This window comes from Oncorhynchus mykiss, chromosome 2, assembly GCF_057628025.1.
Source record: "Oncorhynchus mykiss isolate SJ-2025 chromosome 2, ASM5762802v1, whole genome shotgun sequence".
Lineage (NCBI taxonomy): Eukaryota > Metazoa > Chordata > Actinopteri > Salmoniformes > Salmonidae > Oncorhynchus > Oncorhynchus mykiss.
This window is the reverse complement of record NC_143023.1, coordinates 39,629,216-39,647,199: the sequence shown is the minus strand read 5'-3', so window position 1 is coordinate 39,647,199 and position 17,984 is coordinate 39,629,216. Positions and strand designations below refer to the sequence as shown.

Below are 17,984 nucleotides of genomic sequence, written 5' to 3'. Positions count from 1 at the left end.
ACACCTGTATTTGGGGAGTTTCTGCCATTCTTCTCTGCAGATCCTCTCAAGCTCTGTCAGGTTGCATGGGGAGCATTGCTGCACAGCTATTTTCAGATCTCTCCAGAGATGTTCGATCAGGTTCAAGTCCGGGCTCTGGCTGGGCCACCCAAGGACAATCAGAGACTTGTCCCGAAGCCACTCTGTGTTGTCTTGGCTGTGTGCTTAAGGCCGTTTGTCTTGGCTGTGTGCTTAATCTCCCAGTCCCTGCCGCTGAAAAACATTGTCACAGCATGATGCTACCACCACCATGCTTTACCGTAGGAGCCAGGTTTCCTCCAGACGTGACGTTTGGCATTCAGGCCAAAGAGTTCAATGTTGATTTCATCAGACTTGAGAATCTTGTTTCTCATGATTTGAGAGTCTTTAGGTGCCTTTTGGCAAACTCCAAGTGGGCTGTCATATGCCTTTTACTGAGGAGTGGCTTCCGTTTTGCCACTCTACCATAAAGGTGGAAACTCCCATCTCCACAGAGGAAGTCTGGAACTCTGTCAGAGTGACAATCGGGTTCTTGGTCACCTCCCTGAAAAAGGCCTTTCTCACCCGCTTGCTCAGTTTGACTCGGCAGACAGCTCTAGGAAGAGTCTTGGTGGTTCCAAACTTCTTCCATTTAAGAATGATGGAGGCCACTGTGTTCTTGGGAACCTTCAATGCTGCAGACATGTTTTGGTACCCTTCCCCAGATCTGTGCCTCGACGCAATCCTGTCTCGGAGCTCTATGGACAAGTCCTTTGACCTCATGTCTTGGTTTTTACTCTGACATGCACTGTCAACTGTGGGACCTTATACAGGTGTGTGCCTTTCCAAATCATGTCCAATCAATTGAATTGACCACATGCGGCCAATGAAGTTGTAGAAACATCTCAAGGATGTTCAATGGAAACAGGATTCACCTGAGATCAATTCCGAGTCTCATACCAATGGGTATGAATATTTATGTAAGTAAGGTATTTCTGTTTTTTGTAAAAACCTGTTTTCGCTTTGTCATTATGGGGTGTTAGGTGTAGATTGAGGGAAAAAATTATTTAATCAATTTTAGAATAAGACTGTAACATAACAAAACGTTGAAAGAGTCAAGTCGTCTGCATACTTTCTGAATGCAGTGTGTATATATATTTATGGTGTTATGTGCCATGTTTTTCTAAACATATGCAAGACAGGTTTTAGTCCATTTTACTAATTACCATTGCCCACAACCTGATCTCAACTAAGTTTGTACAAATGTTGCATAATGAATATAATGACTGAAACAAATGATTAAAGTGACTGAAATGTAAAAATATACTGTATATATATTCTTACATGGATATCCAAATTCAACTCCATATCACCGAACGTCATAGTTACTGGGTTCATTTTTCATCCAATATGTAGTTGTAGCTGATGTGCTATCAACCCACTCCAAGTCTCCCTCTATTTTGATGTGATGCAGGCCAATCCAGACTTTCAGAAATGCTTTGAATCCATATATAAATTCCTGTTCCATCGCTGTTATGATCACCAGGTCTAACCCTCTCTTCTGACAGTCCTGTCTTCTCTCTTGCCAGGATTTCTTCTCAGTAGAGAGATAGTAGATGGATTCTCCAAACGTCCTCTTTCCATTGAGCTCCAAGTCCAGTTTGTTCAACTTTCCTGTAACTGGTCTCTCTCATTCGTGAGGGTGTTGAATCTGGCCTGTTGGTGTTTCCCTGCATGATAGTACTGACCAAGGAGTCCATTTTATTGAACAGTCAGTCCTATGATCCCAACCATTAGGAGAACACGCAGCAGCCCCAGACACATAGCTCTGGAGGGCCTCTTCCACCTCTGAAGATGTAGAGAGAGTTGAGCACCAACACCACCCCCAAAATTCATAGTCTTCATTGTGCTGGATTCCTCGTTTTCAAATCCATCTTCCTTTGCAAGAAGGTCCTCTGACATCATTACAAACTTGTATGATAAAATACAGTAACTTGTGCTGTTATCGCAGCTCTAATGTGGGGCTTGTACCTGTGTCTCTGCCCATTATAATGCTCTGATTTGTGTGTGTGTGTGTGTGGCTTATGCGATTCACTGTTTTTTTTGTAACAGGACACAAAACAAAACAAAACAGCCCTGCCCTCATTTGACTCCAAATATTCTTAGTTGGAATGCAGTGTCTGATAATACTTCCACCCTACTGCTCATTACTTTTTATACACCAAAAACATACACTTTTATTCATTACTATTGCCCAAACCTGGTCTAAACTGAGTTTGTACAAAAATACACCCTGCAGCTCACCCTTTTTTGCCAGTATTGTAAATATTGACCAAACAGATTTCAGACTTTCCAGAGATAATCCTTGTTATCCATTATCCTTAGGAGAAAGCTCTCATCGGTAAGTATATTTATTGCCTGTTCAGAGTATCCCTTAGCTAATATATTTTATTCCACAGGAGACAGATTAATGATGTTATTCATATTAATTAGCTTTGGAGGGCAGCATCTCTAAAATGTTTACAGTCTCATAACATGGTGTGTACAAACGCTCCCCTACCCGGTGCATAGTCAAATATGAGTCATAATTGTGCTGGCAAAACAGTGGCAGCAGTCTTCAACCAAACAGTGCCGTGTTCAAATCAAATTGTATTGGTCACATACAGATGGTTAGCAGATGTTAATGCGAGGCTAGCGAAATGCTTGTGCTTCTAGCTAAGACCGTGTAGTAATATCTAACAAGTAATCTAAGAAATTCACAACAACTACCTTATACACAGAAATGTAAAGGGATGAATAAGAATATGTACATATAAATACAGTGCTCAAAAAAATAAAAGGAACACTTAAACAACACAATGTAACTCCAAGTCAATCACACTTCTGTGAAGTCAAACTGTCCACTTAGGAAGCAACACGGATTGACAATACATTTCACATGCTGTTGTGCAAATGGAATAGACAACAGGTGGAAATTATAGGCAATTAGCAAGACACCCCCCAATAAAGGAGTGGTTCTGCAGGTGGGGACCACAGACCACTTCTCAGTTCCTGTGCTACCTGGCTGATGTTTTGGTCACTTTGAATGCTGGCGGTGCTTTCACTCTAGTGGTAGCATGAGACGGAGTCTACAACCCACACAAGTGGCTCAGGTAGTACAGCTCATCCAGGATGGCACATCAATGCGAGCTGTGGCAAAAAGGTTTGCTGTGTCTGTCAGCGTAGTGTCCAGGGCATGGAGGCGCTACCAGGGGACAGGCCAGTACATCAGGAGACGTGGAGGAGGCCGTAGGAGGGCAACAACCCAGCAGCAGGACCGCTACCTCCGACTTTGTGCAAGGAGGAGCAGGAGGAGCACTGCCAGAGCCCTGCAAAATGACCTCCAGCAGGCCACAAATGTGCATGTGTCTGCTCAAACGGTCAGAAACAGACTCCATGAGGGTGGTATGAGGGTTGGGGGTTGTGCTTACAGCCCAACACCGTGCAGAACGTTTTTCATTTGCCAGAGAACACCAAGATTGGCAAATTCGCCACTGGCGCCCTGTGCTCTTCACAGATGAAAGCAGGTTCACACTGAGCACATGTGACAGACGTGACAGTCTGGAGACGCTGTGGAGAACATTCTGCTGCCTGCAACATCCTACAGCATGACCAGTTTGGCGGTGGGTCAGTCATGGTGTGGGGTGGCATTTCTTTGGGGGGCCGCACAGCCCTCCATGTGCTCGCTAGAGGTAGCCTGACTGCCATTAGGTACCGAGATGAGATCCTCAGACCCCTTGTGAGACCATATGCTGGTGCGGTTGGCCCTGGGTTCCTCCTAATGCAAGACAATGCTAGACCTCATGTGGCTGGAGTGTGTCAGCAGTTCCTGCAAGAGGAAGGCATTGATGCTATGGACTGGCCAGCCCGTTCCCCAGATCTGAATCCAATTGAGCACATCTGGGACATCATGTCTCGCTCCATCCACCAACGCCACGTTGCACCACAGACTGTCCAGGAGTTGGCGGATGCTTTAGTCCAGGTCTGGGAGGAGATCCCTCAGGAGACCATCCGCCACCTCATCAGGAGCATGCCCAGGCGTTGTAGGGTGGTCATACAGGCACGTGGAGGCCACACACACTACTGAGCCTCATTTTCACTAGTTTTAAGGACATTACATCAAAGTTGGATCAGCCTGTAGTGTGGTTTTCCACTTTAATTTTGAGTGTGACTCCAAATCCAGACCTCCATGTGTTGATAAATTTGATTTCCATTGATAATTTTTGTGTGATTTTGTTGTCAGCACATTCAGCTATGTCAAGAAAAAGGTATTTAATAAGAATATTTCATTCATTCAGATCTAGGATGTGTTATTTTAGTGTTCCCTTTAGTTTTTTGAGCAGTGTATATGCATGAGCGATGGCCGTGTGGCATAGGCAAGATGCAGTAGATGGTATAGAATACAGTGTATATACATATGAGATGAGTAATGTAGGATATGTAGACATTTTTAAAGTGGCATTATTTAAAGTGACTAGTGATACCTTTATTAAATCAATTTATTACATTTCTTAAAGTGGCCAGAGATTTGAGTCTGTGTGTTGGCAGCAGCCACTCTATGTCAGTCTGAAGGCCTTGAGATAGAAGCTGTTTTTCAGTCTCTCGGTCCCAGCTTTGATGCACCTGTACTGACCTCGCCTTCTGGATGATAGAGAGGTGAACAGGCAGTGGCTTGGGTGGTTGTTGTCCTTGATTATCTTTTTGGCCTTCCTGTGACATCGGGGGCTGTAGGTGTCCTGGAGGGCAGGTAGTTTGCCCTCCAGGACAGTACAGATGCTGTTTAATCATAAGTAAATAGTCAAAGCTGTGTGGAAACATAAGTGGGTGGGTGAGATAAAAGCCCTCACATACAGCTAGCATATGTTACATGCAAGGGAGGGAGCAGATTGCTTGTTTAGTCAGCTGTTATCTACCTGCTGGGTCGATAAACTAGAATTCAAAGAGCAGATATCTTATCAACTCACAAAATACCAGCCCATCCACGAAAGCACAAAATGTGCAAAATATACTTTAACTACACATTAATATTTGTACCTCAACGTGGGTAGAAAGAACATGACCTTGTACCAAAAAACGTATCCCAAAAGCATACCCAGGATGAAACCAGGTTTGACTGGTAAAGCCCTCAACAATAGTCAATAATAGCCCTTACTTTCATCCTCTTCAGGTTTAAATACATATATCTCAGTCCTCCAAAATCAATTGTACAAGATGTGGTTGGAGTGTTTGTGCTTTTGAGAAAAAGAGTGACCTTGATACAGTACTTTACGCTAGAACCATGGATGTTCTCTGCATGATTAAAGAGTTTCATTTATTGCCTAATAAATTTGGTACAGATGTAGGATCTTATTTTGTAGCAGAATTTTCCTGAGCCGCAGGAAATGCAGATGAGTTTTGTGATTTGCATAAATTCACTGAAAACCTGCACTAGCACACGGTTATTTTAGCAGTATTGCACTTTTCATGTAGCCTAATTTTGGCCGGCTAATAGCCTAACCACTATTCAAGCAACATTATGGACTAAAAGTTCAAATCCATTTGCTGCAGGATTATGCTGTGACAATACTGATCAAATTAAGATCCTACATCTGTAGGGAACAGCATTATTTATTATTCTTATTGCTGAGCATGGTGACCCATGCATGATGACTCATGGTGACCCTTAAAAGTAAGAGGTAGTAAAATAGCTAGCCAAGAAGATTATGAGTAAGGATAAAGAGTATATTTGGATGGGAGCTAGTGGTGTTTCTTGTCCTGAAAGGGAGCATGCTACCAACAAAATGATTCACCACAAAAAGTTTGCAAGAAAAAGTGGTTCTGGTATCAACTTCATCTCCACATTCTTGGAGGGCTATGCTTCCAGGATTAGATTGTTTTCATGTTTAATGTTTTATGTATGTTTTGTGCTCCAAGTGTGTTTACTAAGACTACTAAGTACTAGATATGGCATTTTTCACGCTTTCTGATGTGAGACATTTATTCCTGCTGAACTGGGTGGAGCTGGATGATGTGGCTGATGATTGGTTGCTTTCTAGTGCAAAAAGATAAGCACATTCTGTATTCATGCCTTGCAAACCAATCTTTTCTGAGGGATGCCAGTGGTCCATTGCCTGGGCTAAACAGTCCAATTCAGCACATTAGCCAAATGCCACATTCAGGAAATTGATTCTTCTCTCATGGGCCAGCTGTTACCTATTACTTCAATGGAAATGAAGACTTGATTGAGGGAATAAAAGTGAAATAGAGATGGTGAAATTCCAAAACATCTACCTTCATCACAATACTGTATATTGTATGTTCATAGTAGACAAAAATACAACAAATTAAATAAGTGAGTCTTTTCATGAGGAAACGTATTGCTTGTCACAACATGATCAACAGTTTAATGTGATATGAACACGTATAAGCACCGCATTGGCAAATTATACAAGTGTCGATTTTTTTTCCAGCATAATATGGCACAAGAAATAAGCCTTTCACATTGGCCCAAACATTTTAGAAATTCAAATACGGATAGATATTTTACAGAGTGACACGTGTTGAAAGTTTCTTCCATTTCAGAAAATTAACATTTGATTCACTGTGTTCTGGAGCAGAAACTAATTGTGGGGGATTGAAAGAATCATCAAGAGTCTTAATTCTTCAAGAGAGTCTTCATTAATATTAAACACACTGATAATGAGGGATTAAAAGGAATAATTTAACATGATTATCACTTGGTAGTCTCTGGGTTGCATTAATCCGTAAATACAAAGTGAAATAATTAGTAGTTCCAACGATTCTATGGGCAGCTGAGTTTGAGTGTAATTGTACATTTGCGGACGTCCTTATGTGGTGGTGAGTGAAAATGTGACAAGAGTCACATTGCTTTGCAAGGTGGTTGGTTGGTTGGTTTTGGTTGGTTGGTTGGTTGTGGTGAATGTAAATTGCAGGATTTGCAATCTGTGAGTAGCAGAAGTATCCACTCCATGCATGTTCTTGTTTTCTAACCTTACCCCAACCCGAAAACACTTACCTTAACCACTTGCTACAGTAGCATACCTAAACTTAACCTTACCCTGCCTACCACTTACCCTAACCACTTATTAGCATGCCTAAACCTAACCCATTCTAGATGTTCATTACTGATATTTGTTTATGCTAAGTAAGAGTGTGCAACAGTGCCTCGCTATGGAGAAAGCCACACACCGTACAATGAACACAAAGTGAGTTTCCCATGGCAGTACTGAAATATATACAAATCCGTATTAGATAGTTTTGTCCTGTACCATGGATCGAAATAACCAAAGTGCTGTCGCTCCCATGTTCTTTGTTTTTTACTGTTTCATTCTTGTTCTCTATCTACAACCACTGTGATGATTATTATTTGACCCTGCTGGTCATCTATGAACGTTTGAACATCTTGGCCATGTACTGTTATAACCTCCACCTGGCACAGCCAGAAGAGGACTGGCCAACCCTCAGAGCCTGGTTCCTCTCTAGGTTTCTTCCTAGGTTCCTGTCTTTCTGGGGAATAGTTCCTAACCACCGTGCTTCTACATCTGCATTGCTTGCTGTTTGGGGTTTAATGCTGAGTTTCTGTACAGTACTTTGTGACATCGGCTGATGTAAAAAGGGCTTTATAAATACATTTGATTGATTGATTGATAGAGTAGACAATCCCTGATTGGATTATGTTAACCAAACAAAATATTTAAATATTTAAAGAGTATTAGCTAGCTTTCGACACATAAAATGAGAAGTGACTTTTTCAAATCTCTCTCACATATACTAAACTATCAAACATGGATGTGGTATTAGCTGTGAAAAGGGGCAGGATGTACTTTTGGGAGAATAGTTATGTTTTTTTCTCTTTACTTCTGATTGTAAGCGACAAACAAAATCTTGTCAGTCTCTGATCTTTGAAGATTTTTCTTTCGTTTACTCTGTAATGATGAGGGGAAATGGAAGTCAAAGGGTAACGAGATCCCACACAATGCCTTTGAAGCAAGGTTGCTCAGTGATCTAGCACTAAGATAAAACCACATACTGTACCTGTACAAGTTGTAATGTACAAGCCAAAGTCATCACAAAACAATACGCCAGAAAACATGGACTTAAGCTTTCCATATCATACACCAATTTAATAAATAAGATAAAGTAGGCTTATATTGACTACACATTATAGTATTTTTAAATAGTTTATACAATAGTATTATTAAAAGTCCCAACATGTGTTTTTTTCTCCATTGAAAACTCTGTATTACAGATGGCAAGACAGGTTTAAGTTATACGGACAACATGTCCCTTGTATACATATTGGCAACTCGCAACAAGAGAATTGGCCATTACAATCAAACAACAAAATGCTTTCTCTTCAAAAAATATTCAACTTTAAAGAGAAAATTACACTGTGTGCATTTTTTATATTCTGAGCAATATCTAATAGAGCAATAGCTAATATTTTTTTAACAATTCAAAACTACTCCATGATAGGATACTATGTACAATATACAGCAGTAACCTCAGGCTTTAATGTGTAGTGAAGCTATATTATAGACGCTCATTTCAATAGCTACTTCAGACAGCCTAAATAGAGCGTTAAGAAGGACCAACAATATGCACATGCACAAAATATCTGCACATATAAGAAGGCAAATTACCAAACATTCACAGTTTTGATTTATAAGAAGAGGGTCAGTGAAATATCAAAGTCCACATTCTTTCCATTCCTGAGAGTCAGACTCAGCAATCTTCCTGTGATAATGACAGAGAGAACGAGAGAGAAAGCAAGATAGAGGGAGAGAGAGGGAGCAAGAGAGAAAGGGAAAGGAAGAGAGATGCTCACTACACATATGATCGTATGTCCAGTATGGCACATCGTCTGGTGTGGCGTCATTCTGATGATGGAACAGCGCTGATGTGGACCTATGTGGACCTTGAGTGCATATCCAGTTTTCTTCATATTGTCTTCATACAATCTCTGAATCGAAACATGGAATCTCATAGCATTATATGTCTCAGAAGGCCCCTTGAAAACAACCAATCATCATGGCCGTAGTTGAGCTGGCACCCGGTGTCCTCCAATCAGACGTTGGTGCAGTTGGTGGAGGGTGGTGTGTTGTCCACCTTGCTGCGGAACTCCTTGAGTTCGTTGAGAGGGGAGTTGGTAATCTGACACCTGAACACCTGCTTGTAGGCCTTTCTGAAGTTCTCCGAGAGGAAGGCATAGATGACAGGGTTGACGGAGGAGTTGCTATAGGCCAGGCAGTGGGCCGCCACCCGGAACAAGAAGGACCACTGGGTCAAGGGGAAGTTGCCAAACTCCACCCACAGGTGGACCACATGGTGAGGGAGCCATGACAGGCAGAACACCACCACCACTACAAGAACCGTCTGGGCAGTCTAGTGGGGAGAGAGAGGGGAGTGGGGGGGGGGGGCACAGGGTAAGAGGTCTCCAAATATGAAGGGTGGCATTTGTCCACTACAGTTTTATCTTTCATAAAAATAAATCTAAATGCATCTTTTAATGTCAGTACATTGTCTGTTTGTTATAACGGTGTGCGTCCACTAAGCATGTGACATGTATAACCTTGTCTCTTTATGAGATTATCATTCAGTAGAATCTGGGATGTTCTCATGTCTTTTGCCAAAACTAGCAGAGTTAATGGTGGCACCTGTCAGCTGAAATGCCAATTTCATGCTTGCTGGCCTGCTCTGCCTTTCCCCTGCATTCCTGGCTTGCAGATTGATTTACCGTTGTGTTAAATAATTAGCACACAACATGGGAGATACAGTGCCTTGCGAAAGTATTCGGCCCCCTTGAACTTTGCGACCTTTTGCCACATTTCAGGCTTCAAACATAAAGATATAAAACTGTATTTTTTTGTGTAGAATAAACAACAAGTGGGACACAATCATGAAGTGGAACGACATTTATTGGATATTTCAAACTTTTTTAACAAATCAAAAACTGAAATATTGGGCGTGCAAAATTATTCAGCCCCTTTACTTTCAGTGCAGCAAACTCTCTCCAGAAGTTCAGTGAGGATCTCTGAATGATCCAATGTTGACCTAAATGACTAATGATGATAAATACAATCCACCTGTGTGTAATCAAGTCTCCGTATAAATGCACCTGCACTGTGATAGTCTCAGAGGTCCGTTAAAAGCGCAGAGAGCATCATGAAGAACAAGGAACACACCAGGCAGGTCCGAGATACTGTTGTGAAGAAGTTTAAAGCCGGATTTGGATACAAAAAGATTTCCCAAGGAGCACTGTGCAAGCGATAATATTGAAATGGAAGGAGTATCAGACCACTGCAAATCTACCAAGACCTGGCCGTCCCTCTAAACTTTCAGCTCATACAAGGAGAAGACTGATCAGAGATGCAGCCAAGAGGCCCATGATCACTCTGGATGAACTGCAGAGATCTACAGCTGAGGTGGGAGACTCTGTCCATAGGACAACAATCAGTCAGTCGTATATTGCACAAATCTGGCCTTTATGGAAGAGTGGCAAGAAGAAAGCCATTTCTTAAAGATATCCATAAAAAGTGTTGTTTAAAGTTTGCCACAAGCCACCTGGGAGACACACCAAACATGTGGAAGAAGGTGCTCTGGTCAGATGAAACCAAAATTGAACTTTTTGGCAACAATGCAAAACGTTATGTTTGGCGTAAAAGCAACACAGCTGAACACACCATCCCCACTGTCAAACATGGTGGTGGCAGCATCATGGTTTGGGCCTGCTTTTCTTCAGCAGGGACAGGGAAGATGGTTAAAATTGATTGGAAGATGGATGGAGCCAAATACAGGACCATTCTGGAAGAAAACCTGATGGAGTCTACAAAAGACCTGAGACTGGGACGGAGATTTGTCTTCCAACAAGACAATGATCCAAAACATAAAGCAACATATACAATGGAATGGTTCAAAAATAAACATATCTAGGTGTTAGAATGGCCAAGTCAAAGTCCAGACCTGAATCCAATCGAGAATCTGTGGAAAGAACTGAAAACTGCTGTTCACAAATGCTCTCCATCCAACCTCACTGAGCTCGAGCTGTTTTGCAAGGAGGAATGGGAAAAAATGTCAGTCTCTCGATGTGCAAAACTGATAGAGACATACCCCAAGCGACTTACAGCTGTAATCGCAGCAAAAGGTGGCGCTACAAAGTATTAACTTAAGGGGGCTGAATAATTTTGCACGCCCAATTTTTCAGTTTTTGATTTGTTAAAAAAGTTTGAAATATCCAATAAATGTCGTTCCACTTCATGATTGTGTCCCACTTGTTGTTGATTCTACACAAAAAAATACAGTTTTATATCTTTATGTTTGAAGCCTGAAATGTGGCAAAAGGTCGCAAAGTTCAAGGGGGCCGAATACTTTCGCAAGGCACTGTATATTAAAGAGCGGGAACATACTAAAAAGGCATTAGGGCTGGGCTGGAGATGTTTACAAATGTGTCTGCTTGCTTTCCGCTGCTTATTTGGGTAAAAGGGAGGCTCGAGTGTCTGCCTGCCACAGCAGTCCCCGAGCCCCACTAACAGGGTGGAGCTTTACAGGAAACTGGGAAATGACGTTGAGAAAAAAGGAGGGAGGGATGGCAGGGAAAAAGATATATGTCAAAGACCGATAGGAACGCAGACCATTAAAAACAGACCCGTGGTATAAAGACAGAACGACATACAGACACAGAGGGGTAGATGTAACTAAGTAATGAATTGATGAACTGAGGTTTTCAGTAAGCTTGGTGGCATCATGAAAATGTACATAAGTCCAGCTCAAACGCCTACCATTTAGCACTACAACCAGCCCAAAATCAATATCAACCACATTGTTGCAAAAGGCACAGCCACATAAAAAATCTCCCTTTCACCTGTTTCCAGGTCTCCTTTGAAGACTAACAGAACTGACTGTATACTGAACTCCCAATCATTCAGAGCTGTCAAATTGGTATGTGCCGTGTTCAATTACTCATTGAACAGTCAAATCCCAAATTTAAAACGGAAATAACCTTGCACTGTTATATATGTCTAGTTGTTTGAGTCTATGTGGTGTTTCTCTTGAAGACCGAGCACAGCTAATTTGACAGTGACAACTTGTGAATCTGTAAATAGTTCTTGGGCTCATATATGGAAATATAAATATATAAATTACTCTCTTAAGCTACTGTATATGGTATATAAGAGGAATCTGAATTTGTATGTATAGTACAGCACACACACATGCCCACACACACACACACAAACACGCCCACACACACGAACACGCCCACACACACACAAACACGCCCACACACACACACAAACACGCCCACACACACACGCAAACACGCCCACACACACACACAAACACGCCCCCCCCACACACACACACACACACACACAGTCAAAGGGGCTAAAAATCCTCCAAAAGACCAAATCAATGAAGTGAAACAGTGGAGGTAGAACATTGTGACTTCCCCTCTGCCATCCTCACATTAAAGGGCTTTAGCTCCATATTTAGAGGTTTTTGGAAGAACCAGTCCAGCATTGGCATCCATAACAATTCCTGTGTGCTGTTTAAATGCCTAAATGAATGGTAAAACTGTTAAATCTGCTAATTAACTGTACCTCACACCTCCTACGTAGGGAATTCATTAAAACATAGTGGCATGCCAATCAAAATCAAACCCGTTTCCTACTCCAGGGAACACATTTTTTTTGCAGAACAGCCTTAAGATGTTTTTTTAAGACTGCAATCGCTAACAACCGTCTGTTGACATTTAATTTCTTTGAGTATGTTTATTATGAAGTGTCAGAAAGTACTGGAATTCATATGACACATCACATTTATAACCAAGGGCATGATACAAAAATCCAGGTTCATCTGGCCTCGTGTCACAATTCCCTTTATAATAATCCAAACACATTGTCAAGATTATTTTTCAGGAGTGGATTTTCTTTTTACTCAATACGCTTGTTACAGGGGATTACAGGAGCTTTTGAGAGATCCCTATGAGGACAAGATGTTGAAAATACGTATTTTTGTCATGCTCACTTGGATGCCACACACGGCAGTCTATAAAGACCCTGTCCTCCTTCTGTGTGTACCTAGGGCTGATAAGTGGAGACGTTTTATAACAATGGCGATAGTAGCATTGTTTCCCCAGCTGCTCCTCCCAGCTGCGTCGTTTCACAGCATTGGAGGAGTTGCTGAACTGATGGCTGGAGATAGAGGCCAGCCTCCTCCTACTCCTCACACATGCACACGCACACACACACACACACACACACACACACACACACATGCATACATACACTGAGTGTACAAAACATTATGAACACCTGCTCTTTCCATGACATAGACTGACCAGGTGAAACCAGTTGAAAGCTATGATCCCTTGTTAAATCCACTTCAAATCAGTGTAGATGAAGGGGAGGAGACAGGTTGAAGAAGGATGTTTAAGCCTTGAGACAATTGAGACATGGATTGTGTGTGTGTGCTATTCAGACCGTGAATAGGCAAGACAAATGTTTTTAAGTGCCTTTAAACAGGGTATGGTAGTAGGTGCCAGGCCCACCGGTTTGTGTCAAGAACTGCACCGCTGCTGGGTTTTTCACACTCAACAGTTTCCCGTGTGCATCAAGAATGGTCCACCACCCAAAGGACATCCAGCCAACTTGACACGACCGTAGGAAGCATTGGAGTCTACATGGGCCAGCATCCCCGTGGAACGCTTTTGACACCTTGTATAGTCCACGCCCCGACGAATTGAGGACGTTCTGAGGGCAAAGGTAGGAGGTGGAACTCAATATTAGGAAGGTGTTCTTAATAAATTGCATTATATAGCGAATGTGCCACCTCTGGTATTGGCACATGCGCCTTAGCCAACAGCTTGCAGATACAATGCGGGTATAGCCTATATGATGAGATTATTATGGAAAAAATAGCGAGATTGTTTTTATTTGTCAAATAGCAGCCAAGCATCGGTCATCATGTCACCAGAAAAAGACCCTCGATATTTATTGGAAAGGAGCATCAAGTTCATCACCTTTCACTTTTACCACCCGGTGAAGTTCATCATAATTTATTTCATTTGTAGCCTAATAAGTCGTAGTGAGAGGACCACACAACATGTAATGGAGTCACGCGATTACGTGATATGATGGTTATTATTAAAAGCGTATCTCGCATAATTGATTTTACTGACACAAAAAGATCCCACCTTGTCTGAAGTATTTAGTTGTGTTGACATTTGGAAAGTTTACCGACAAATTAGCCGTTTCCATCAGGCCTGTTGTGTCATTTATCCGACATGTACTTTACTCGCATGAAAAGGTTGGATGGAACCTGATTATAGTGAAGCTATTCCTGTAGACAAATATCTCAGTAATCAGAGTTTATACTTATTGAATGACATTGAAACTGTCTAGATGTGACAAAATGAGAATACATTTTTGTAAACACTTGGTTCAGACCATCATTAGTATGTTATTGTTTAGTTATGTGTAAGCCATATGGACCCATGTCTGGGCATATTGTAATGGCCGACACCAATGAGCCAATGTATTAAAAAATCTGAGGACACTACTGAACCGTTTATTTGGAGCATATTGGCTAGAACAAATATAGATCTCTGAGGCCCATATCTTGGTGTGTGATACAGTTCTGACAGACGGTCAGCGCCAGGCGAGCAGCAGCAGCGGGTTGGTTTAGACAGGCAAATGGCCATTAAGAAGAGTAATGGCTGAAAGTCCAGTTTGATTGCACTTTCCCACCCTGCTGCTTCACTCAAGTGTGGTAATTGACAGACGCTTCAGGGACATTGTAAATGGAATGTACCGCCGATACCAAGTGCCGTATATTCAACTTACAATACTGACTAAGTTGATCGGTTATTTTTCTTCGCTAGACTTCTATGTTTGCCTACAAAACTGGCAATGGGATGTTGGTTCTTCCATGGTATATGTTGCCGCTCTATGCAGGTGAATCATGCACCCCAAAAAATCTGAGCTGGCACAAAGTACGTGATAATGGCATAGGGGTGGTCTGGAGGGGCCGGAGGTTGGAGATGTTTGCCCTTTTCAAACACCTGAAACAGCTTTTTCCTACCATCTAGAGCCATAATCATTATGATTCATTCTATGTCAATAATGTGTATATTTGGCTGCATATCTAAGCATACCTCTTGAGCTGTCTGTGGTTCTTCTTTTAAAGAAACTAATGTATGCTTCTCTGCATCTCTGCTAAAATCTGGGTAAAAGATTGAAAGGTGTGTGAGTTTTGTTCAGTACATGTAGTTATTGCTTGTTTTTCTAAAGTCTACCAATCTTGCCAGAAAACATGTCAGCTAAGATAGACAAGATAGCTACTCTAACTTGATTGATAGCATGAAATGGCTTCTTGGTAGCTAGTTATGAGTTTGGGAGATAAGGAACTTATCTGTGCCGGCTAAAGCCAACTTCATAACATTTCTAGGTGGCTAGTGGTATTACAGAGAAACAACAACCATTTATATTTCGTGTTTTAAAACCGGACAAAACGGATATTGGGCATGACACCTCTGGCTCTATGCTTCTATACACAATGTCTCTGAAAATGGCACATTACTAAACACGGGCTTTCTCAAATGACATTGAGATTGTGTAACGACTTGAACCAAATTGATAATCAACATCATTATAAACATCATCATAAAGTACATTGAAAAGTAAGAGGGATTGGACATTGCACATTGAACATTGCATGATATGATTATATCTTTGAAAACATCTTATCCAAACAGTGTTTTTAGACTCCTGGAGTTCCAGACAAGATGTATAGAAAAAGTATTAAAGTAAAACATTTTAAAAAAACAACAAAACAGGGTCTCCGTCCCTTGTTTGCCATAGAGCTGAGCTGTGATGAGGCGTAACTCCCCTCGAAATCATAGAACGCTCTTTAAATGCAAGGACTGACAGGCCAAGACAGTTAAACTCCTAGATATAGTTTAAACCATATTTTCAAGCGATACAATGTTTCTTTACGTTCTTTGTGTTTGTAAACACGTAATAAAACCTTATATTTTGGGTTATGATAAAGCCATAGTGGGTCATAGTGCTAAGCTCGTGAGACATGTATAAATTATATTCTTCAAGAATCATTAAGTAAATATTAAGAATTGAAATTACCATGCACAGCTTCCTCAATCCCAGACTGTAGTTTTAAATCCTAGACTGCGCCTGGACAACTGGTGTGGGAGACTGTAATACTCCAACATACTGCATGTGTGGGGCTGTACGTTATACAACGAATGATCACCATCAACAGTAATTATGTAAACGTGATGAATGGTTTTTACATACCTTTTTTTTCGACGCCTCTGACTTTTTGGACATGTTTCTGAGTTTTTTGTGCAGGTGATTTAAAACCTGAAAATGAATAAAGAATTGTGTGATGACATACCAAACGACTATTTAAAGCCTATACTCTAAAAAAAATATTTAATAACATTATACTGAAATAATTTCTTTTCAAAAGCTATCTAATTTATGTCTTAGTTATCCCCATTTTAGATTATCCAAACTCAGAAATGGACATATGTAAAGGCATTCATAACTCATTGCGAATACAATTATCTATCAATAATAAATAAATCAGGATTGCTTGCTTACCTTTGCGTAGCAGAACGAAATCAGCAACAGGGGCAATACATAACCAAAAACAAACGTGCAAACAACATAGACTTTCTTTTGGTTTTGATCCGGCCACACTTCCCAGCAATAGGTGTGATTCTCGTCTCTCTGGTATATGTTGTGTATGACCGCGACTGGCGCTGCCATGGCCAAAGAGAGTATCCAAATGACCACCACTCCGATCAAAGCGTGCTTTGACACACGGATGGAGGACGATTTTCTGGAGTGAACAATGGCAATGTAGCGGTCCACCGACATTGCGGACAAGGTGAAAATACTGACCAGCATAGAAACGGTGAAGAAATAATGAATAAACTTGCAGATGAAGGCACCTAGAACCCATGTCGGCATCATGTAAATAGTTGACTGAAAGGGGATGCAGAAAAGCAGGTAGGACAGGTCGGCGATGCTAAGGTTGAGGATGAATATGTTGGTGGTGCTCCGTGGTTTTCCGGGTTTACTATGGGCTAGCACCGTGATAACCATGGAGTTTCCCAACACTCCAAGTGTAAAGATGAGTCCGAAAACCAAAAGCGTAATGAAGTTGTCCATGCCAATCCCGAACAAAAGTTTCGGATTTTCCTCCTCGACATCCGTTCTGTTGACATACCATGGTGCAAATTCGGTTAGGTTGTCCAAACCTGACGAGTTCATCACTTTTTCTAGTGCTGAAATATTTTCAAATGTAAGTGAAGGGGGCACAAATGCCTTCTTATGTCTTCCAGGGGCGTTTGACACTAGCTGGCAGGCGTTTTTGCCTATTCAGATAATTAAAGTATAATTTGTTTCAAAGTCTCTTGAGTCTCTTGAATGCAGCCATCACACAATATTGTATCTCAATTCGTTGCAATGTTCCTCATTGTTTTTCGATACAATGTAAGTGAAGATACTTTTTATGAGACATTTTGTCAATATGTTTGAAGTTAGCTGCCCAGAGTGTACTGTTCTATATATTCTTGGTGCGTAATGCAGTTGTTGTCTCCACCTGATGCGTCCTCAGTCGCTGGATGGCTTCGCTCAAATCCCTCCTCGCCCTATTTCCCCCTACATATTATAGAAGGGGCTGGGCTGCGCGTCTCACGTCAGCTTTCAGTACCACCGCCCAAGATGTACTAAAAAGCACTCCAAAATTAAATTAGGCCTGTCCACGTTCTCGTGGCCATAATTATGCACAATGCGATGTATAAGACATCGAATGACATCATTCTCTTCTAGGCTAACATGTGGGGTGATTGCAATTGTTAACAGCAGTCTAATATACACTGAGTGTACAAAATATTCGGAACACCGTCCTAAAATTGAGTTGCC

At 41.4% G+C, this 17,984-nt stretch overlaps 1 protein-coding gene across 1 annotated transcript; it reads right to left on the bottom strand.

The window, feature by feature from the left end:
* Window positions 1-6,392: 6,392 nt before the first annotated feature.
* Window positions 6,393-17,757, bottom strand: galr1a (galanin receptor 1a). Its single transcript, XM_021562443.3, has 3 exons — window positions 16,656-17,757; window positions 16,347-16,412; window positions 6,393-9,420 (listed from the first exon to the last, which is right to left on the bottom strand). The coding sequence occupies exons 1-3, from the start codon at window positions 17,328-17,330 to the stop codon at window positions 9,103-9,105; spliced, it is 1,059 nt and encodes a 352-aa protein (XP_021418118.3). The 5' UTR covers window positions 17,331-17,757; the 3' UTR covers window positions 6,393-9,102.
* Window positions 17,758-17,984: the final 227 nt, after the last annotated feature.

Bases quoted from the DNA above. Each gene is read 5' to 3' on its own strand.
- galr1a (XM_021562443.3), bottom strand. From the start codon at position 17,330: ATGAACTCGTCAGGTTTGGACAACCTAACCGAATTTGCACCATGGTAT. The intron at 16,413-16,655 runs GTAAGCAAGCAA...ATTCATTTTCAG, and splicing joins TTTCGTTCTGCTACGCAAAG to GTTTTAAATCACCTGCACAA. The intron at 9,421-16,346 runs GTATGTAAAAAC...TCTCCCCACTAG, and splicing joins CAGAGGCGTCGAAAAAAAAG to ACTGCCCAGACGGTTCTTGT.